The 24,894-nt window shown below is 35.9% G+C and overlaps 1 protein-coding gene and 1 long non-coding RNA gene across 7 annotated transcripts in view; both read right to left on the bottom strand.

Moving 5' to 3' along the window:
• Window positions 1–1,174: 1,174 nt before the first annotated feature.
• Window positions 1,175–24,894, bottom strand: part of LOC106880632 (adenosine 3'-phospho 5'-phosphosulfate transporter 1) — a 34,063-nt gene continuing 10,343 nt past the window's right edge. For 3 of the 6 annotated variants that reach the window (XM_089359839.1, XM_089359838.1, XM_089359842.1), the window contains exons 2-3: window positions 10,046–10,263; window positions 1,175–3,857 (exon numbers count right to left, since the gene is read on the bottom strand). In XM_089359839.1, coding sequence (XP_089215965.1) covers window positions 2,761–3,857; window positions 10,046–10,250 — 1,302 coding nt within the window. In that variant the 5' untranslated portion in view covers window positions 10,251–10,263 and the 3' untranslated portion in view covers window positions 1,175–2,760. Of the gene's footprint in view, window positions 3,858–10,045; window positions 10,264–17,213; window positions 17,456–20,982; window positions 21,021–24,894 lie in introns of all 6 variants that reach the window. The other 3 variants (XM_089359843.1, XM_089359840.1, XM_089359841.1) reach the window with 2 other exon arrangements.
• LOC149133265 (uncharacterized) overlaps window positions 21,033–24,894 on the bottom strand; it is an 11,064-nt gene continuing 7,202 nt past the window's right edge. The window contains exon 2 of the long non-coding RNA XR_016243649.1: window positions 21,033–23,587. This is a non-coding gene — a long non-coding RNA (uncharacterized LOC149133265). The remainder of the gene's footprint in view (window positions 23,588–24,894) is intronic.

The raw sequence follows: 24,894 nt of genomic DNA, 5'->3' as shown, positions 1-24,894 counted from the left end.
AGGCCCAGGAAGACCTGGGCTGAGGTGGTGAGGCAAGACCTTCGAACATTGGGCCTCACCGAGGCGATGATTACTGACCGAGACCTTTGGAAATGTGCTGTGCGTGAGAAGACCCGGCAAGCCAAGTGAGATCGTTGCCAGTGCCCCTGGACTGGCTCTTGTGCGGGTGGCACATAAGATGCACCATTTTGAGTGTGGCCGTTGCCAGTACCGCCTGACTGGCCTTCGTAGGATTTTTGAGCGAGATCGTTGCTAGTGCCCCTGGACTGGCTCTTGTGCGGGTGGCACATAAAAGACACCATTTTGAGTGTGGCCGTTGCCAGTACTGCCTGACTGGCCTTCATGCGGGTGACATGTAAAAGCACCCACTACACTCTCTGAGTGGTTGGCGTTAGGAAGGGCATCCAGCTGTAGAAACTCTGCCAAATTAGATTGGAGCCTGGTGTTGCAATCCGGTTTCACCAGTCCTCAGTCAAATCATCCAACCCATGCTAGCATGGAAAGCAGACATTAAACGATGATGATGATGATGATGATGATGATGATTTCTACAGATATTCTATAGAACTTATAGCCAGTACTGATTTTTGCTACAATGTTTTATATCAAGATGTCAGATGTAAACAAACAATGAGATATGAAATGTTGTAGCAAAAATCAGTGCTAGCTGTAATTTCTATAGAATATCTGCAGAAATAACCTTAACAAAATAATGTAAATCCTACTGAGATAAAATTTGACTTTCACCCTACTCACCATTTTTTAGCCAATGCTACAAAAATGCATTCCGTACAGTCTATAAAGTGGTTGGCATTAGGAAGGACATTTGAAACCAGGTATTGAAGCACAATGCAGTCTTTGACCCATTTTGGATCCTGTCAAATCTGTCTAGCATGGGACATGAATTAAAAAATAATGAATAGCAACTCAATACCAAAATAAATATACATACACAAGATGCTGAGGGTGGGAGGAAATAAGGTGAGGGCTGTGAGAATGTAAATTAACAACAAAACCAGTATTTGGATTTAAATTTACATGTTCACATATATTATATAAAAAAAAAAATCGTGACAAAAAGTGAAATAAAAAATATACCATTGAATTTCAAAATGAGATTTCCAGAATGTCTAAAATCAAATGTATTAAAAAATTAAAAAAAAAGCAGATCATATCTCTTTTAGCAATTTCATTCTTCACTTTTTTGTTTATTATTTTGTCTGTTTATTTATCCCATAATACTTTTGTTCCTTGTTTGTTTATTACAATAACATTATAAAATAAATATGGGTATGTGCAAGTAAATATGTAGTTTTTGAAGTGGATGATTGCATTTAGTTAAAATGAGTGGATGTGTATGAATATTAATTCAGTTGTATATCTGACTATGGATGTATGTATGTTTTGCATGTATGTGCTTATTCATATAAATACATGAAGCGTGTTCAGCACAATTATGGCTGTATGTAGATTTATACAAACAAAAATAAATGAAGGTGTCGTTTAAAAGAATAAAATTTCCATCTCTATAGAATAAATCCAAAATTAATAAGTATGGAAGACAAAAAAAAAAGGTAAAATATTTCAAGAGGAATTTTTTTTGCTTTAGTATATAATGTTCCCTCAATGATGTATAAGTTTAAAAATAACATAATTTGCTTGCACATATAACACATCCGTTTGCAAATAGCAGTTCAATATAAAAATAAAGAGGAAAAAAAATAGATAAATTTTCCCTGTCCTTGTATTCATATATATTATATATATATACATATACATATATATATATATATATATATATATATATATATATATATATATAATAAATACATACACACACACACATATATAAATATATATATATATATATATATATATACACACACACACATTTATACAAACACACATATATACATACACATGTGTGTCTATATATGTAATAGTTTCTAAACCAATAATACAATGATATAAATTTTTTTCCAATTTGGGAAATAAAAGGCTCATACCCCAAAAGGATATTTGGATTTGTAAAGAAAAAAAAAGTAAAGCAAAAACTAAAAACAACAATGGTGATATAGCAGTAATAGCAATAATTGGTACACTGGACAATATGCAAGGGTACAAGGCATACGTGTCAGTGATAAATGACAGTCACAGCTCACATTAGCAGCGACCAACCATGCTCAATGAACCAAGTTCTGCAATGATTCTAATAATTTCACAGAACTTCAGTTGCTAAAATGCCATACCACATTGTCATGGAAGATTGACAAACAGAATCTGCCAAATAAAAACAATGTTCTTGTACTTTTACAATAACATTCTAATATCTTATATATATATATATATATATATATATAAGTGGGAGAAGGGGGAACAAGCAAATGCGATGACTTGCAACAAGAGATACCCAAAATGGGGACAATAAATGAATCCAAATGATATACCTCCCCCCAGTAACAAGATGAACCTCAGCCCTTATGTCACCAAGTGAATATGACCAACTAAATGAAAACAGCCTACAATAAATGCTTAAAATAAATGACACAGCCAAGACTGAGTTTAGAGCCAATGCAGCATGTTTGGACCATTGTGTAATCTTGACACTCCAACATTAACCAATAATCAATGACAAATCTATCACTATTTTCAAAACATAATAATAATAATAATAAAAAACACAAATTTTACAAATGAAAAAATAATCTGATCTGTCTTTGCATCTTGTTCAGTCTCTTATTTGCTCTCTTTTACCTTTCTCTATCTTTCATTATTAGAATGATGCCGAGAAGCAAGTGCTTTTTTCCGTTGATTGCAATAAATTCTTAGAAACAGTGCAAAGAATACAACAGCCACACCGGTTATTCCAAGTAGTGTGATGGGATGTCCATAAATAATACAAGAGAGGAAGATGGCAAAGGCTTGTCGCAGAGTCATTATGATTGTAAAAGTCACAGGTCCGAATTTTGAAATTGTATAAAATATAAAGAGTTGACCGAATGCAGAGCATAAACTTAAAATAACTGCATGAAATATAAAAGTCGGATAGTTAGTCATGAAGGCTACTGACTCAACAAAGCCTCCTTGTTCAATAAGAGCTACAACAGTCAAGAGACAAGAGAATAAATTGACGCTAGCCATCATCTGGGATGAGGACATTTTATACTGAGTGAACAAAGCACCTTGCCAATTTGCAGTAAAGCTGTCAAACCCCATATAGCCAACAAGTAACAATACTCCAGAAAAATTTGTTACAGAATCCTTGTGTTTTGTGACATCTTGACTAGTCAGCAAGAAAATACTTACTCCAATCGATATCATTGCAGCTGACAGATATTCATAAAATTCATATGATTTTTTTGAGATTAACTTCCCCATCAGCATCACTGGTATAATCTTAGAAGCTTTTGCAAGAACTTGTGTTGGGAAGCTGACAAATTTCAGTGCTTCATATTGACACCAGCTGCTCATAATGTTGGAAAAAGAACTGTATGAGCACTTGTAAAGAGGTGCTGTATGTCTTGCTTGGGTCTGTAATGTGATGACTAATAGGGCAATAATGAAAGCTGAAATGCGGTTCAAGAAAACAAGGAAAGTGGAATTTTTGAAGAATTCGCCAGGTGCTGTTCCTGTCTTTCCATATTCAAAGGTCATGATCCGTTCTTGTAAAATACCCCATGTCAGATAAGAACCTTGTAGGCCAGCAAAACAAAATAGAAGGATAACTGTCTTCCAATAATTAGTGTGCTTCTCTTCTGGAACATTTTGCTTTGTGGTTGAGCTAGCTTCTTCAACATCAGGTTCAATTTCATTGCCAAAAACACACAATTTTATTGCACGTGAAAAAATCCCAGTCACTGTAAAGGAAAGAAAAAGAGCAAATTAGACCTAATAAATTAATGTAAAGGCTTTTCTTTTTTTTAGTTTTCTCAATTATTGACCTACATACCATGAAATCTTACCTTCTTCCAGGTAGTATATTGTGTTTTTATACAAGCAGTTAATAGCAATGATACATAATTTCAAATGAAGGAAACATAAATGATTGTATTATTCCAAAGGAATTCCTAATATACACCAATATATTTTAACTGATAAGATGAGGAGATGAAATACAACTATATTAGTGCAGAGAAATTCCTTATCTCAGAAAGGCAGGAAAGATTCTTAATGGTTAGTTTTAGTTTCATGGCACCAAACAAAAAGGAAATCACTTATTGGTCAGAACTGTTCTACTTAGGTAATATTACCTAACAGTCTGGTACCAATTTCTAATATCTGGTGAAATGAAGCATATAGAGTTAAGTGCACTGTGAGTACAATTTAAATCATCAGTTAGATGCTCAACTTTACAAAGATTGATCTTATTCTTGCACACATGACTTTCTGGAAATACACAACCAATGCTTGCATAGTTAACTGTATGTAAATAAAGGCTGACATATTTAATTGTTATAGATTTATTACTCAAATTTCCTTATTAAAAGTTGCTGTTAGGTAATGACAACTCTCAGAGAAGTATGCCTTTAATGCCCCATTTCTCAACTTAAATATAAATACATTCACCTACATTGGTACTGAGTATTTTGTTTGGGCAAATAAGTCACATATTCCTGAAGGATGGCTCCATTTGGCTAACTCATCCTAATTAGTAGAGCTGTGACCTTTTCTGTAGCTTTCATTACCTGGTCCATATATATATATATATATATATATATATATGTATACACACACACATACATACAGGATGCAATGAATAAATTGTCGTCTAAATTAGGCAAAAATGAAAATAACACTGACATCTCATTACCAAAATTACATAAAGATATGTTGAATTACTAAAGAGTAAATTTATTCAATAAAATCACGATTGGCTTCAACCATGACTTCCAGACGACTTTCGAATCTCCTGCAACACTTCTGGACAGTCTCCTTGTTAAAGTTGGTGAATGTTGCCATAATCCTTGCCCTCAGTTCATCTTTGGTGTTACAAGGTGTTTTGTTGGTCTCTCACACAACTGTGCACCACACATAATAATCAAGGGGATTGCAGTCTGGGGAGTTAGGTGGCCAGATGTTAAGGGTAACGTGGTAGCAGAAATTGTCTGATAGCCACGACTGGGTTCTCTTCCTTGTGTGGCATGGTGCAGAGTCCTGTTGTCAGACATAGGATTTTCCAGCAGCCACTCTCTTGATCCAGGGCAGCACTACCTCTTCCAGGCACTTGATGTAGGTATAACATTGCCATCACTAGTGATCACTCCAAACACTATGATGTTGACTGGATGTTTGATTTTTATCACTTTCGTTACATGTCTTGAAGGCACAACAAGCCAATGGTTGTTCTGTGTGTTCACCATTTGATCCTGGCAGAAATTTTTCTCATCTGATAAAAACCAAATCATGTTTGGTTGGAGGGGATGCTTGAGTTTGTTCAAAAGCTTCGTAGTGTGGTCTTTCCTCTTGTCCTTGATGGCTTGGGATAAAAATTGACCTTTACTCACTTTGTATGAGGAATACTGAATGTCTTCATGCCCAATAAGAAACTCAGTCAATTCCATGTCCCTGGTGACGGACCTGATTGACTTGGAGGGATCATTGTCAATCATGGCCTGGATCTCACCAACAAATTCAGGAGTTCTTTTCTTATCAGGATGATCAAAGTGAGTTTTTCAAGCTGTTGTACCTTCATAATCACCATTAGACTCATCCAACTATTTCCAAATCCTCTGCACTGTCCTTAGATTGACACCCAAATACTCTGAATGTTTCTATTGGAGCTTCCAGCACGAATACCAAGTAGTACAGCATGTCATTTCCAAATTTCTGGCAGAGTGAATTGCATCATGGTAGTTTTTTCACAGACAATGCCCAACTGACCCTACAATACTGTGTGGTCAACAAAATCAAAAACAATGCACATGCAAGAAATTAAAAATATAAAATGGTGACAATTTACCCATCGCACCCTCTATATATAGTGCAGCAAGTCCCACTGTGTGGCACCTTTTACCATAGCCCTAGGCTGATCAAAGCTTTGTGAGGGAATTTGGTCAGTGGTAAAAATAAAATAAAATCCTGTATATATATATAAATGTGTATGTGTGTCTGTCCTTATCATGATGCAGCATGCTAATTGTAAACAACCTTCACAGAAGCAGTAACTTGCTTGCAATCTCCCATGAAAACATGTTCAGACTTCAGGAAGTATTACCTTGTTTAAAAACAGATGAGGGTTGATGAGGTAGAAGGTTTAGCTGTAGAAAACTCAGCCACAACAAATCCTACCTTAGTCAGGGAGGCATGGAGAAAATAGACATTAAAATTGTGATGATGATAATGATGACAATACAAGAGAGAATCTTAATAAAGTAACACAGATAATGTTTGTTTAGCTGAAACATAGCAATCACTTTGTGAATTTGAGAAAGTGGGGAATTAAAAATTTGCGTGTGCGTATCCTTTTTTTTTTAATCTTTTATTTGTTTCAGTCATTAGACTGGCCATTCTGGGGCACCACCTTGAAGAATTTTCAGTTGAATGAATCAACCCCAGTACTTTTTTTTTTTAAAGTTTGGTACTTATTCTATTGGTCTCACTTTCTGAACTGCCAAGTTATGGGGATGTGAACACTCCAACATCAGTTGTCAAGCAGTAGAGGGGAGGGGGAACAAACATATATACACATACACACATATGTGTATATATATATATATATATATATATATATATATATATATATATTCAATGGTCTTCTTTCAGTTTCCACCAACCAAATCCACTCACAAGGCTTTGGTCAGCCCAAGGTGTCACAAGTGGGATTGAACCTGAAACTATGTGGTTGGGAAGCAAGTTTATTATCACACAGCCATGCCTGCACCTATATATATATATCATGCATAAAACAATAAGGAAAAAATGAGTATGAGAAAAGGTTTAAAAGATATAAAAAAACAGGTAGGACTGGAGGTAATTACTTGTAGATAAAAAAAAAAAAAGATAAAATCTAATATTTTGGCTGTGCAAAACTATACATTTGAATTTAGCAAATTTTAGACTAATATTTTATTTCAGCCTATTACCTTCAGGTGTTGAGTTGGCAGACTGTGGCAGTTTTGTATTCTTGTTTTTAATTTACTTAGCAATCAATTTGGAATGTTGGGTGGAAAATATTTTTTCATACTAACATTTACCTTAGCATTTTTTCAGAACATCTGTTATAAATTCAAAATCAATGAAATGTTCAAAGTACTGGTTGTAGTAGTAGTAGTAGAGAAAAAAAAGGGGGGGGGTATTTGTTGTATGATACATACAATAATGTTACCAGTTGAGAATCATTTAGAATATTTCATTCATAAAAATAAGAACATATGGCTACAGCTAATATTTTAGAGAGGAATAAATTGTAATGGCTGAACAAATACATGAACATATTCAATTCAAACATAGACACAGGCATGGCTGTGTGATTAAGAAGCTTGCTTTCCGACCATGTGGCTTCAGGTCCAGTCTGACTGCACAGCACCTTGGGTAAGTGTCTTCTGCTATAGTGTCAGGCTGAATAAAGACTTGTGAGTGGAATTGGTAGACAGAAACTGTAAGAAGCCTGTTGCATTTGTGTGTGTGCCCCCCCCCTTGTGTCTTGACACCATGTAATGGTTTTAAACAAGTGTTACTATCACACAAGTGATGCTGTTCATTTGAGGTCTTCCATGAAAAATGTGTCTGGCCTTGGAGAAATGTTACCTTGCTTGGAAATAGGTGAGGGTTGCCAACAGAAAGGGTATCTGGCTACAGAAAAACCTGCCATAATGAGTTCTGTCTGACTCATACAAGCATGGAAAAGTGGACATAAAGATGATGAAAATGAGGAGAATTCTGCTGAAGGAGTTGTGAGTTAATGTTGGTGTCATACTTTGGGTAAAATATGAACAATATACTCCAGATAGTCTTTCTTTCTTGCCTTTAACCCTCCAACGCGGAGTATAGGCCACTTATAATTGAATTCCATGTCGCATAATTTTTCGCTTCTGTATTTATACTCTGCCATGAATGTCCCCCTTTCTCTAGTTCCTTTTGTGTTGATCTACGCCACGAGTTCCTAGGCCTACCCCTCTTTCTATATCCATCAGGATTCCACTATAAAGCACTTTTCGCTACATTTGGTGTGTCCTTTCTAATTGTGCTACCAATCCACTTCCACTTTTTCTTAAATATTTGCTCCCTAATCGAAACTTGATTTGTTCTTTGCCATAGCTCCATATTGCTTATGTGTTTGGGCCAGATAGTCAGATAAGAATAAAGAAAACAAAACACTGACAAAATGCAGCAAAGAAATTAACTTGACAGTCTATAACTTACAGCAGTAAAACCAGATCAGTCCAATTAATTATTAGATTTGACCAAATTTGTATAGCTGCTAAATTTAACTATTCAATTATTGGTGTGAAGAAAGGCAACAGTAACTTTTATCTTTTAGCAACAACAAACAGGAGCTTCTGGATTGTTTTCAACATCATCTGGAGTTGTTTTTTTTTCCCCATCTCACACTTTATATCCATTTTTCTGTGCTTGTATGGTTGAATGTCCAACCAACTCTATTAAATATGTAACAAGCAAAACCAGGTCTTTTGCATAAGACCATGTTTTTTTTATATTGGTGAAGATGTAAAACATGTCCATAGGAGGACCACACTGGTTATTATATCATCCCAGATAGTAAAGTTTTAAACCCTGACTACAGGGTTTGTAATCCTGCATTTTGATATTCTTTGCATTGTTAGCTAGTTTTAGCATCAGTGAAAGTAAATGCAGGCAAATTTTAGCAGAATATAGACTTAGAATTTTACAATATCAGTTACAAAGCCATGGGCATTACTCCAAAACTGTAGCAGTGTCCTACTTTTTAATCATTATTGTTTTATAGAAAATCTGTAGAGATAACTTTAACAAGTGATTTAATAACACTGCTAACACTGTAGAACACAATACTGACTTATAAAACAGTAAATATACTTTATAGTATCCTACAGTTGCATAATGAAATACGTTTGTGCTTTCAAGTCATTAATATGTATGTACCAGCTGCCAGGAATGTGTTTAATATGTAAAACTGGAATATCCAAAGTGTTGTACTACTATATTTAGTGGCTACTTAAGCAATGAGTTTGTGAATGGTTAATGGGTTTGTGGATGGTTAATGTGGTGCTGACAAAGGAGCAAAAACTCCTGAAATATGGTATATATACCTATTGCCCATTTTTTCCATCTTTGATTGCATTGTTGTTTACATTAGACATATTCAGATACAAAACATTGTAACAAATCAGTGTTGGCTATAATTTCAATAGAAAATCTGTGAAGATTATCTTAATAAGTTATTGTTGTTGAGAAGCTTTAGTTACTTCTGATTTACTTCATTTATGACTGACTCTGTGATCTATAAAATTAATGAGGCAATTTCATTTGTTTGTGATCTAAAAAACTAACATGTGGCACCTTTATACCCTTTGCTTCCAAACAGTTCCTTTCACTTATTTATCTTCTCTTTATTCCTTTAGCATTCAGATTACTTTGTCAAAATTGATGTTTATTTATTCACTTTTTAAAAAAATTAATCATGTATTATCTTGATGTATGATTGTTTATTTTTAGATTAACATTGTAGGGTAGGTGTGAGAGGCTGAATTTGACAAGCTTCAACATAATTCCTAATTTTTTCAATGCCTAGGTCACCACTTCATACCTTACTGCATTCAATGCTTTTACCCAAACAACAAAACCCCAAAACCACTTTCTTCCTCCTGTTTCTGTATCTCTACCTCTGTAACAACCTTGTAGATTAAACTTAGTACATGTTAATGACATTTAAAAGTATTTTAGTCTCACTGAAAAAGATTTTTAAGGTACATGTTTAAATATGCTTACAAGTGCTAAATTACAGAAGCTGAAGTTTCTCAAAGCATTTCCAGTGGGAAAATTACACACAAAGCAACCATGACAAAAACAATTAAATAAATGCATAAGTAAAAACTAAAGGGTTTACCTGGTTTATTCTTGTAACCACTTCTCTTAAAGTAACGGATAAGAAGTGCTGCTGGCAAAAACAAAGTAGCATAACCAAGCAGGTTCAAAAACAGCCGGAATAACCAAAAGTCATAGAAAGAGTTGAAAGTTTCAACTGTGCTTTCACTCGTGACAGCATGGATTATTTGAGTTGAGATTAGTACTATAAGAACATAGAGCAGCATAGCTATGGCAAGTCTGAAGGAGAAAAAAGAAATGAAAACATGTCAAAACACATGGAAAAATATATTTCAAAATATTGAAACATCATCAGCTTGGAAAATGGCGAAATAAATAAATTTTTTGACCAGGAAACTCTGGGTAGGTGTATTGAACAAGACTTGTGGTTCTTATTATAACTATATATACAAACACACACATATATTTAAAATAATACATGTTTACTATGGATTTCCAGAAATGCATGTGCAATGATATACAGTGACCAGTTGGAATTAGATGCACCATATGTAGGCATATGTGCTCCACTGACTTTGTTTCCTCATAACCTTCAGAAAAAAGGGAAAAAATTTTTAATGAAATTTTCTACAAATATGCTTCAGATGGGGTAAATTCTAATTATATTAGAATTTGGTTTGAAATAATTTATTAAAAAAAATGTAATGTGTGTCAGTATGTATGTGTGCTATTTCACCAATTTTTATTTTCATATAACATTCTGCTATAATCGCAATCTACACACTCTGAAAGGTATTTGTTGAAATTTTCATTGAAGAATACCTATTTTTCAAAAAGTTACAAAGAAACAAAGCTGACTCATGTGAATTTTCTGAAACTCCTCCTCCCACTCCCTCAAATAGATTTTTTTCACAACAAATTCAGATATAATCGGAACCTACACCATCTGAAGCAGATTTGTAGAAAATTTCATTAAAAAAATATCCATTTATCTGGAAGTTATGAAGAAACAAAGTCAGTTGGGGACATTTATGCCCATTGCTTTAACATGATTAATACTAGGGTTACATTGCTATCATATATCTATCAGCTTGCTTTGCTTCACTTTCATTTTGTATGAAACAATATTTAATTATATATAAACAAAGAATATACTTGTTTCGTTCAGTTTGCACCAAAAAGGTGGCAATACTGTGAATGAGATGAGCTCAATTTTTCACTACACATAAACATAAACATGATATTCCTCATAGCTTTCAGAAAAATGGATATTTTTTAATGATATTTTCTACAAATATGCTTCTGATGGTGTTGATTCTGCTTATAACACAATTTGTTTTGAAATAAAATTTTTGCAAAAAAAAAAAAAAACGAAAGAAAAAACATAATGCGTGTCTGTATGTATGTGAGCTGTCCTATCAATTTTAATTTTCATATTAAAATTCTTATATAATTGTAATCTACACACTCTGAAAAGTATTTGTCGAAATTTTCAGAAAGTTATGAGGAAACAAAGCCAACTCATATGAATTTTCTGAAACTATAGCTTCAGTGGAGCTTCAAACATGAAGTGCAATATATTTGGGAAAACATTTATTTTTATGTTTATACATAGAAAAGCATTACTAATGAAAAAGCATATATGTGAATAGGAAATGAAGTTCAGGTGACTGAGGGGAAGCCTCTCCCAAAATTATAATAATATAAAGTTTAAAAAATATGTATAAGTATAGGTATATGAAGAATCTCTATGATGAGATCTATAGACAATAAAAAGAACTATCAGTAAAATCCACGAGATGATCAACGAGAGTGAAGTAGAGTTCCAAAAAGTCAACACAGAAGAACTGGGCCTCCTACTTAGATTGACATATGACGATGTATATCTAGATAGATACGACCTTAGAGATTTCTGCCCTAGTAGACGTCTAAGAGGTAGACCACCCACAATTACCTCTATGGCTAGGAAGACCCCTATAGAGAGATGGAGTGGATGGACCAGAGCCATACGGACCCCCACTAATATCCACCAGGTAAAGAAAATGATCGCACATGCACTAGGAGCTAGTATAAAGGTCACCCTAAAAGGCCACACCTTTAAATTTAACAACAAATTATACGCCCAGGACGAGGGGGCAGCCATCGGTGTTAGTATCGCCGGTGATGTGGCCAATCTCTTCATGGTATGGTAGAACATACCCTTTCAGTAGAACCCCCTGCACTGATAGGAACTGTATTGTATGTAGATTTAGCCCACAAACGAACTGCAAAACCAGAAATGTGGTCTATAGTATAAGATGTACAGAGGGACGATGCAGAAATAAGACAATGACATATGTAGGCGAAACAGCAAGGAGCATAGGGGAGCGGGCAAACGAACATTGGAGGGAACTTAAGGAAGGGAAGAACTCATCAGTTCTGTACCAGCATGCTGAGCAAGAACATAGAGGCTCAATCAACAACATAGAAGTTAAAATCTTATCTACACATAGCAGTGATGCAGCACTTAGACAAATTACTGAAGCTACACACATAATAGAAGAGAAACCTAGCCTGAATAGGAAACTAGAATGGAACACTAACACAAACCACAAACCACAGCATGTGACAACATGTTACTCATAAACCAATAATAATATGAACAAAGTATAATACAATACATAGATAAACAAATGGAATTAAATACTACATACGTTAACAAAATTTAATTAAACACAAAAAAAAAAAACAAAAAAAATACACACACACACACACATGAACAAATAAATAAATAAAAACAAATACAAACGAACACATATTAACAGAGAATATAGGTGATACAGACACTCCCCATACACACATGCACTTACAAAAGACACAGACACATTGAAAGACACGCATGCGTAGACACATACAATAGGAATACAAAATACAAAATGGCTGATATTTAGCAAGGTGAGACACACATAAGAAGGAAGGAAACAAAAGACCACTGATGAGGTCACAGAAGTGTGACGAAAGAACTCTGGCCGAAATAAGATTAAGATTAATGTAATATAAAGCTGAAGCAAATTAACACCAAATATACAGTGCGTGTGTTTTTATTGGCTAAACTGGCAATATGACCATCCCCAAGTACAACAACATCTGTTTCAACACACAATTTCACATCAAAAATCTTGCAAAACAAATATATATATATATATATATATATACACATACATGTATAGACACACACACACATACACACACACATATATACACACACACACACATATATATACATATATGTATACATATATATATATATACACACATATATATGCATATAAATATATACATACACATATATATATGTGACTTTTATACATTTATACTTTCACACTTTATATTATTGTATTAATTTTTACTGTCCTATCTATAATTTTGATTTTTAAATTTATATTTTTATGATGAACGTTTCTTTATGATATATTATATATTATTAAAATTATAGATTAAAATCTTAGATAAATATTGATATGGTATAAGCCTCACAGCATGGTTTTGGACAGGTTCTTGGTTGACTGAGTTGTAGTGTGGTGGTTCGTCTCTAAATTAGTTATATACATATATATTATATATTACGAAACCCAGTGTAATATTACACCGATTTTTGCCTGTAAGGTTGGAATAAGTTTTTATTCCCTAATATTATTACTATATATATATATATATATATATATATATATATATATATATATATATATATATATACATATACACACATATATGTATTCATATATATATACATGTATGTATAAATATACATGCTGAGACCCCCTTCGATCATGACTGACCATGGGATTACACTTAGAAAGTTACCCTCCCAGGCATAAGTCCGGGTAAGGTTGTTTATGGAAGACCAGCAGTCACCCATGCATACCGGCCTCCCCTCTCCACGCCACCAGTGTTATCCAAGGGAAAGGCAAAGGCTGATACAACTTGGTACCTGTGACGTCGCAACTCATTTCTACAGCTGAGTGAACTGGAGCAACGTGAAATAAAGTGTCTTGCTCAAGAACACAACATGCAGCCTGGTCCGGGATTCGAACTCACAATCTCACGATCGTAAGATCGATGCTCTAACCACTCACTGAGCCATGCGCCTTCACACACACACACACATATATATACATATATATATATATATATATATATATATATATATATATATATATATATATATATATACACATATACACACACATATATCTATATATATAAAAATGAGAATGTGTGTCTGTCTGTCTGTCTGTGTGAATCCCTAAAACTCGAGAACTACGCAACCAATTTCATTCAAATTTTACACATGCCTTACTTAGGGTTCCAGTTTTGTTTTAGTCAAAAAATTTTTTTAACTTCTTGCAGAGTTCGAGCCCACAGCAACATAATATCTCCTCCACTATTTAAGTATTACGTGTCAAAAGTGAAACAAAAACACTCCTGTCAAATACTTTCACTTTAAAAATGAAACTATTCTACTAACTGAAACAATCACATTTCGATACTGTAATGACAGATACTTTCAGAGAGAGAGAGAGAAAGAGAGAGAGAGATGTATATGAATACATATAGATGTATATGTACACGTTATTCCACTAACTGAAACAATCGCATTTCGATACTGTAATGACAGATACTTTCAGAGAGAGAGAAAGAGATGTATATGTATACATATACATGTATATGTACACGTATATGCATAGAATATATATATATAGATATATATGCATACATGTATATGTATACATATGTGTAGATGTATATATATATAGATGTACATGTAATATGTACACACACACACATATATATATATATATATATACATGCATACAGATATCTATACATATATACACCCATCACACACAAACACACACATTAGTCATTTGTTTTCTTATCCAAAACTACATCAAAAGTACTGAACGAATCTTTATGAAATTTGGAAATTATATTCTATGTATAACGGCCATAACTCCCATCAAAATTCATATATTTTTGATGTTGATGAAATTTTAACCCGAACATAACAGATGAGCATTATTTGTAATTCAACGGTACAGATTTCTGCAATGTGGTGCATAAATTGTCAAGTAAATGAGACGCATCTTTGCCTCCACTGATTCACTTGCAAAGTGTTGAGTAAAATTATTTCGTTGCAGACCTCCTTTGGGTCTTTTTATTATCACTGCGACACACATAGTCCCCAGTTGGTAACATTGATTTCAAGGCCCTCCTAGATGAGAGACTGGCATTCCACTTAATGTCTATGTTCCATGCTGGCATGGATTGGAGAGTTATTAATGTAGAAATATGGTATCGTAGCTACTAACAGTTGAGGGTTGCGTAGTCTAGACGGCGTTTTTAGATTTCATTATTCTCTTTAACCCGGGTATTTCTGCTAGTATAAATATAAAAATGGAACAAAAACGCAACAGAGGACATTAAACATTCAGACACATAGATGATACAAAGGCGGACAAGAGAAACAACAATTAGAAGGAACGGGCAAAAAAAGACGGGTCATTTGTGGCTTTCTTTCTTCAGCGAAGTTCCAGAAGTCACGACCATTTTGGGCAGTTACACTTGAGATAGTTCGATCTGGTTGCCCCCCATAAAAGTTAAAGCTAAGAGCATGAGACCCCTTTCTAAGAAAACTAGCAAATGTGTATGACAACAAAGACAAAAAAACAAACAAACATAGAACATGGCACTCAATAACGAATGCAAATATCGAGAAATAACAGGTGTCTTTCAACTGAGAACGAATCAAATTGAGCTGGTTAGAACAAACTGAAAGCCTAAAGGCAGGAACATAGGAGATGGACATAAGAGGTGTTGCCGATCGGCTGTCAAGCCAAGAAAGAAAGATCATGCCTGGCCGAAACACTGGTCATGTGGAAAGAGGAGAGATGGGTAGGGGGCATATATATATATATATATATATATATATACATACACATATATATACACATACACATATATATATATATATGTAGACACATATATATACATATATATATATATATATATATATATATATATACACACATTTACATATATATATACATTTACATATATATATACATTTACATATATATATACACATATATATAGACACATATACATACACACATATATATACATATATATATAGACATATATATACATATATACACACATATATATACATATATACACACATATATATATCATCATCATTTAACATCCGCTTTCCATGCTAGCATGGGTTGGACAATTTGACTGAGGACTGGTGAACCAGATGGCTACACCGGGCTCCAATCTGATTTGACAGAGTTTCTACAGATGGATGCCCTTCCTAACGCCAACCACAACGAGAGTGTAGTGGGTGCTTTTATGTGCCACCGGCACGAAGGCCAGTCAGGCAGTACTGGCAACGGCCATGCTCAAAATGGTGTATTTTACGTGCCACCTGCACAGGAGTTAGTCCAGCGGCACTGGCAACGATCTCGCTCGAATGACTTTTCACGTGCCACCGGCACAAGTGCCAGGGAGGCGATGCTGGTAACGATCACGCTCGAACGGTGGTGCCCTCACCATTTCGCTTTCGCTTGCCCCAACAGGTCTTCGCAAGCCGAGTTTAGTGTCCAATGAAGGAAATGTTGGATGGGTGCCAGTCGTCGAATTTTCACTGCCATGTAGCATGGCTGTTTGTACACATGCATCATACAGTCTGCCTTTTACTCTTGTCACCAGCAGAGGTAAGAGCTCTCTGAACTTTGCCCAGGCTATTCTTATTCTAGCATCTACACTTTCAGCACACGCTCCCCCACGACTAACTTGGTCACCTAGATAGCGGAAGCTATCAACTACGTCTAGTTTTTCCCCCTGGAATATGGCAGAAGTTGTTTTCTGCACATTTACAGTGTTTATTGCTCCTGAACATCTGCCACATACAAACACTAACTTCCTATATACGTACGTATAATGCACACGTGTATATACGTACGTATATACGTACGTATACCACACATGTATATATGTATACATAACGCACATGTATATACATACGTATAACGCACATATATGTATATACGCACGTATAATGCACACGTGTGTGCATACGTACGTATAATGCACACGTGTGTATATATGTACCTATAATGCACACTTGTGTATATATGTACGTATAATATGCATTATATCAATATGTCATTGGTAGAAATTACCTGATTTTGACTCAAAAAATTGATCCAACCAAGCTCTCAATTCTGCATCAGTACTGAATGAAACACTGCACATAGCATTTGAAAGAGATCGCAAGAGGTGGAAATCAGTTGGTGCCAAATCAGAAGAGTACGGTGGGTGTGGCAGCACTTCCCAGCCATGCGATTGAATGGCTTCCTTAGTCATATTGGCGGTGTGAAGGCGGGTGTTGTGCAGCAGAAGAAATCTATGCTGCCGATTAGGTCTTTGTTGAGGTAGAAAAGATACAAAATATAAAGATTAATCACAAACCTGGTTTTGTTGTTACCACTTACGCAAATGTCTGCAACTCATCAGTGTGATTGTCATAGCAATATAATTTGCAGAACTATACACGAGACATTGAGCATGTATACAGTTCTACCAATTACATTTGGGGTTATATTTCAAAAGTCTTTGTTTTGGCGCACCAAATACCAAAAATAATTCTCCGCAGTGAATTTTGCTGGTTAGAGAACATGGTCATTTAAATTTAAATAATAAGGGTGAAAAATTGAATATTAATTTGATTAATATCAATTTAAAACCAGTGGCCTAGCATATTGCTAAATTTTCTTGTGAACAATCTTTTCTTAGTGGTCAGGCCATAGGTGGTCTTCTTCTAGCATAATGGATGTCCACTTAGTGGTCATCCCTCTTATATCTATGTAATATAATTTTTCTGAATCTTCAGATTTTTCAATATGCTAGGCCACTGGTTTTAAGTTGATATTAATCAAATTAATATTCAATTTTTCACCCTTATTATTTAAATATATATATATATATATATATATATATATATATATATATATATATATATATATATATATATATATATATATATATATATCTGTGTATACATATATATATACATATATAGATAGATATATATATAAATAAGGATAAGATAGTTATTAAAAATACCGGTCATATCAGGTGGCTAGCATGGGAATAAAAACCTCATAATTATTATTAAAATTATAATTAAGGGTATCTAAAACATACTACCATGCTAGATATAGCAGCCAAAACTTGACTCTAAAACCACATTAAATGTTCATACAACACCAGGAGAGAAGACAAAGAGACAAAATAAACTAGCAAAAAATTTATTGGATAATTCCAGATCTCAGATTTCTGGCTTTGCATAAGAAATGCTTTGCCTTCATCAGTGGAATACATGTAAAATAGTACATAAATACAAATATATATATATATATGCAACATATGAATACTTACATATACGCACGTATACATATATATGAATGTATGCACACGACCAGTTTAAATTGCCTGCCTAAATTCCTTGTGCGATATGGTCAAAATATCACCACAGTGAATATAATGATGAAGTACGTATATAAATTTATATAGATAAGGATAAGATTGTTATTGAAAATACCAATCATATCAGGTGGCTAGCATGGGAATAAAAACCTCATATATACATACATATATATATATACATAGATACATATATATACATACATATATATACATACAAACATATACATACATACATATCTATAGTTGAAATATACAGAAAAACAAAAGATAAAGACAGGTGTATAAACACCAAGCAAGTGTATTAGTCTGATGCTCGGGAAGGCAAGAAAGTCTTTTATGCTTTGAGCCTACACTCTCCAACAGAAAGGAACACGAGGAAATAAAGAGAGAGAGAATAAAAGAAACTTTTGGAGTTAGAGATATATATCCTCATCATCATCGTTTAACGTCCGCTTTCCATACTGGCATGGGTTGGACAGTTTGACTGAGGACTGGTGAGCCAGAGACTGTACCAGGGTCAATCTGATATGGCAAAGTTTCTACAGCTGGATGCCCTTCCTAACGCCAACCACTCTGAGAGTGTAGTGGGTGCTTTTTATGTGCCACAGGCACAAGGGATATATATATACATATATATATACATACACATACATATATATAAAGTGGGACAGACAGATAGATAGCGATGTTCAGAGATAATATCATTTGGCTGTCACTCAATGAAGAAGTTAAAAGTAAAATAGAGTTCCAGAGATAGTCCTTTGTTGAATATTAAAGGAAAGTTTGGGAGAGACCAGGAAGAGAATGGAGACAACAGAAAAAATAGAAAAAAATAGGAAAGGAAGCCAGGGGTAAGACTCATATGTTCAAGTTCCAACTAATGGGAAGTATGAGAGGTAATTGTGGTGATAAAGGAGTGCCTGCTGGTGTGTGCATTTGAGTGCATGTACGTATGTAGTATATACGTGTATATATATGTACTCACACGAACATATATTCATGCTAGCATGGAAAACAGTAGTTAAATGCTGATGATGAAGATGCATGTATGTTTCTATCCATAAGTTGTTTTGTTGAAGAGCATAGGCTTGAAACAAAAGATTTTTTCACTTTCCTGAGCATCAAACTAATACACCTGCTTATTGTTCATACACCTGTCTTTGTCTTTTATTTTTCTACAAATTTCAACTATGTATCCATGTACATGAGTATGTATAGGAGGTACAGGCAGTGTGTGTGTGTGTGTGTCTGTATATGCATGTAAATGTAGGTTTATGAGTATAACCATGGTAAGTAGCTTGTTTATTTGGTAGCAGTGAGAAGGCAATGGTCAGGGGTACAGTGGCATTTGTTCATGCATATAGAAGGTATGAATAGTGTGTGTGTGATTAAAGGAGGGAGTGTTTAGTTAGAGTGTGTGAGAAGGTGTGTGGCTTAGTGGTTAGGGTATTTGGATCACAATCATTAAGATTGTGAGTTCAATACCCAGAGGTGCTTTGTGTCCTTGAGCAAGGCACTTTACTTCACATTGCTCCAGACCAGTCAGCTGGCAAAAACAAGCAGTACTTATATTTCAAAGAGCCAGCCTTGTTACATCTTGTGTGACACTGAATCTCCTTCATCATCATCATCATCATCGTTTAACGTCCGCTTTCCATGCTAGCATGGGTTGGACGATTTGACTGAGGACTGGTGCAACCGGATGGCTACACCAGGCTCCAATCTAATTTGGCAGAGTTTCTACAGCTGGATGCCCTTCCTAACGCCAACCACTCAGAGAGTGTAGTGGGTGCTTTTACGCGTCACCCGCACGAAAACGGCCACGCTCGAAATGGTGTCTTTTATGTGCCACCCGCACAAGAGCCAGTCCAGGGGCACTGGCAACGATCTCGCTCGAAAACCCTACAAGGCCAGTCAGGCGGTACTGGCAACGGTCACGCTCAGGATGGTACATCTTATGTACCACCCGCACAAGAGCCAGTCCAGGGGCCCTGGCAACGATCTCACTTGGCTTGCCGGGTCTTCTCACGCACAGCACATTTCCAAAGGTCTCGGTCAGTAGTCATTGCCTCGGTGAGGCCCAATGTTCGAAGGTCTTGCCTCACCACCTCAGCCCAGGTCTTCCTGGGCCTACCTCTTCCACGGGTTCCCTCAACTGTTAGGGAGTGGCACTTTTTCACGCAGCTATCCTCATTCATTCTCACCACATGTCCAAACCAGTGCAATCGTCTCTCTTGCACACCACTACTGATGCTTCTTATGTTCAGCTTTTCTCTCAAGATACTTACACTCTGACGGGTATTCACATTTACATTACACATCCAGCGGAGAATACTGGCTTCATTCCTTGCGAGCTTATGCATGTCCTCATATATATGTATGTATATGTATATATTTATTTATGTATGTATTTATATTATCTTAGTTGAAAAACTTCGATAAAGTAAATATGTTAATAGTTACCAGGGTAGCAAAAGTCACAGAGAAACTGGGATGGTTACCTGAAGAGAAAATTACATTTATAAAAACATCTTTTATTCTTTTGGAATAGAGTGCATGTAATTTTCAAAACATGTGTCGGAATTAAAGGAACTTATTTATTATATGTCAGAAGATCGATATCTGACATATATTCCCAGAGAGCCAAACTTAGTAAAAGCATGAGTAAAAGCAGCAGCAAAGTACAAAGAAAAGAGAGTTGGGGCAAGGATGTCACCCTGCTTGACACCATTCTCTATAGGAATGAGTCCCGCCATGCCACCACCAACATTGACCCAAGCCTCCGTCCCATTATGAAATGATTTGATTATAGATACAAAGTGATCCGGACATCCAAGTTTGTCAAGCATTTTCCATAGAAAGCCCTATTTACAGTATCAAAGGCCTTTGTTAAATCTATGAATACCTGAACAAGATCCATATTCTGCTGATAGCACTTCTCCTGCATCTGTCTTGCTGTGAAAATCATATCCATTGTCCCTCTACCAGATCGGAAGCCACATTGAGATTCAGAGAGGACATCATTTACGAGACACCCATTCAGGCAGGTAAGAAGAATATTTGCCAGAACCTTGCCAGCAGCTGATAGTAGAGCAATACCTCTGTAGTTACCGCACATTGTTCTGGCTCCTTTTACTTTATAGAGAGGAAGAATAATTGCATCCTTCCAGTCCTTAGGCATTGTACCATCCCTCCAGACTGCACTAATAAGTCCATGAAGGGACAGTATGATGTAATCACCACCAAATCACTAGACCTCAGCACAAATTCCATCCTTTACAGGTGCCCTACCAAGATTCAATTTACTTATTGATGTCATAACTTCATCTATTGAGGGCGCGTAATTTAAGGAACCAATGATAGGTCATTGTTGCATAGTATAAATCACTGTTTCATCCACAACTGATTCATGGTTTAGGAGTTCAGAGAAGTGTTCGATCCAGTGACCTGTGATTTCTGTTGGTTCAGTAAATAGAGTGGAAGACTCCTTGGAAAGCAAAGGAGCTGATGTGGAGCTCTTAGGCCCATAAACTTACTTCATAAGATGGTAAAGTTTCTTGCTGTCATTTGCATCAGCAGCAGCCTGAACATCACGAGCAAGGTCCTCCTACCAAGTGTTCTGCATCTTCCTGAGAGATCACTGCAGTAGTGATTTTACACTGCTATAATGGGCAAGCGCTAGATTTCACTGCACAGTAGAAAGTCCTCTATGTAGTAATACAGTGTGGGCATGGTGCTTTACAGCCAATAGTCGCTGAACTTCAGCATCATTTTCATCAAACCAGTCTCTGTGTCTGGCAGTAGCATATCCCAGTGTTTCAGCAGCACATTGTAGAACTTGGTCTCGAAAATCTTCCCATGCTGCAGTATTTTCAATGTTGGACAAGCGTGTCTGAAGCTCTTTCCTCAACACAGCATCATATATCTTGTGGACATTCAGATGCCAACAAATGCTAACTGGCCCTCTTCTCTCTTTCTCTTTAATCATTATCCAGAACTTTGCTCACACCAGACTGCGGTCTGTCCAGCATTCTAATTAATGAAAGGACTTGACATTACAAATGTCATAGATGTCATGCTTGCGGATGGTGACATAATCAAGCAAGTGCCAAATTTTAGACCTTGGATGCATCCATGTTGTTGTGTGATTACCTTTGTGCATAAAATGAGTGTTTGCGATGTAAAGTCCATGTTCATCGCAAAGCTCCAGCAGCATGAGACCATTGCTTTTCATTTTCCCTACTTTAAAACGTCCTAGAGAGTTCCATGTTTGCCAGTCTGTTCCAACCCTGGCATTGAAATCCCCCAATAGACTGACTTTATCAGAATTGGGGATTTTCCTAAGTATGGCTCTCAGTTGGGTATAAAAAATATTTTTATCTTCATCACAGCTAATCAAAGTAGGTGTATAGGCACTTAGGATAGCAAACTGCCCGTCTTTCAGGTGCAATCGCAGAGTCATTAGACATTCATTTCTTGGAACAGGAAGCTCCTCCATCTTCTTAAGGATATCAGATCAAGCTGCAAAGCCAACACCAGCCTTTCTGCATTCCCCCTTCTGCCTCCCCTTCCAAAAAAAGATGTAGCCACCTCCTACTTCCTCAAGCTGACCATCACCTTCTATACGAGTCTCTGAAAGTACAGCTATATCAATGTTATAACGGTCCAGCTCACGAGCAGCAAGTGCAGGACGTCTTTTAGGCCTACAATCACTCTTGTTATCCAACAGAGTGCGCACATCCCAACATGAAATGTTCAAGTTCCATCCAGATTTTGTAAATAAAAGTATCTTAATTTTTCAAGCACAGGGTAGACATCCGTCAATCATGCTAAACTGACCAGATATAAAAAGACAGGCAATTTATGGTTCACATTTTCTAGAACTTCCTCGCCCTCCAGGTCAGCAGTGCCCTCTCCAAATGGAGCTGCTCAGACACTCATGCAGCAACCGAATCCTACCACTGTCTTGGGCAACAAGGAGTCAACTTTATATCTAGCATGGGCCGCCTATGTGCTTCCAACAAATCAGGTCTGCATGCTTTGCCACCTTTCCATCACTGTAGGACTTCTGAATAACAAATAAAATTAAAAATATACTAAAAATATATAAATATATACTAAAAATAAAATAAATATATATAGGAACAAAAAAAGAAAAGGCACATATCGAGCAGAGGTCAGCAATGCCTGTGCAAAGTTTTAAGTCCAATAAGGCTTGCACAACACCTCATAGACCCCCTCCACTTTATTGACATTATCCAGAGACAAGCCAGAGCAAGATGTCTGATACCAATATGAGTTGCAGGCTCAGGGATGTGGGAGCGCCATGATCTCTAGCACAAACCAAAGATCCCCAAAATGTCCAATGCCATTCCCTGCATATCTGGTTCTATATCAGAGTGACTTTCTCTTAGAGACATGCTTCAATAGAAGCTGAGGGGTGCCTCACTCCTAGTGGTCTTTCAGCACACCGGACACCATACCGGAATTTCTGCATACACATGCTATTGCTAGATAGATGTTGAGCTTGCAGTAGGATAATCCGCCCTTTAAACAGGTCTTGTTTTTAATCCTGCTGGACTTCTAGCAACACCACTCACCAGGATAGCCTGGTGGTGGTGCCAGTTTAGTTGCCGGCAACCCAACCATGCAACAGGTTATACTGGATTCCATGTTACCTGTAGCACTTATGAGAGCCTCATAAGTGACCTGATATATATATATCATCATCATCATCATCATCGTTTAACGTCCGCTTTCCATGCTAGCATGGGTTGGACGATTTGACTGAGGACTGGTGAAACCGGATGGCAACACCAGGCTCCAGTCTGATTATATATATATATATATATACGCCGCACATATATATATATACACATATATATATATATATACAAATATATATATATACAAATATGTATATATACACACATATATATATACATACACATATATATACAGGGGCAGCTGATGAAGGAAATATTCTCTATGTGGCCTGTTTGTTTTCTGTGCTCTGTTTATGTTGTTTTTCATTTTGTCCACGTTTTTTTGTGACGTCCTGTACCCAGATATGCATCTATATATACATGTAAATGTAGGTATGTACATACATGGACGTATATATGCATATACTCACATATTATTTGTATTATCATATATATACAGGGTAGGGAAGCAAAATTTACAATGAACGTTAAGTTGTTTTTTCTCAGCAGGCACTAAGTCAATTGGTTTGAAACGTAGCATATATTGATGTCAGAATCATACCTGACACTATTATCCTTACCTTTTCAGAAACTTTTGCCCATATGAGTAATCAGGAAAGCAAATGTCAAAGAGTGTGTGATTTGCTGAATGCACTCGTCACACCAAAAG

Source organism: Octopus bimaculoides, chromosome 11, assembly GCF_046866305.1.
Source record: "Octopus bimaculoides isolate indiv1 chromosome 11, ASM4686630v1, whole genome shotgun sequence".
Classification (NCBI taxonomy): domain Eukaryota; kingdom Metazoa; phylum Mollusca; class Cephalopoda; order Octopoda; family Octopodidae; genus Octopus; species Octopus bimaculoides.
Note: the sequence above shows the minus strand (reverse complement) of the source record. Positions and strands in the feature narration are given on the sequence as shown.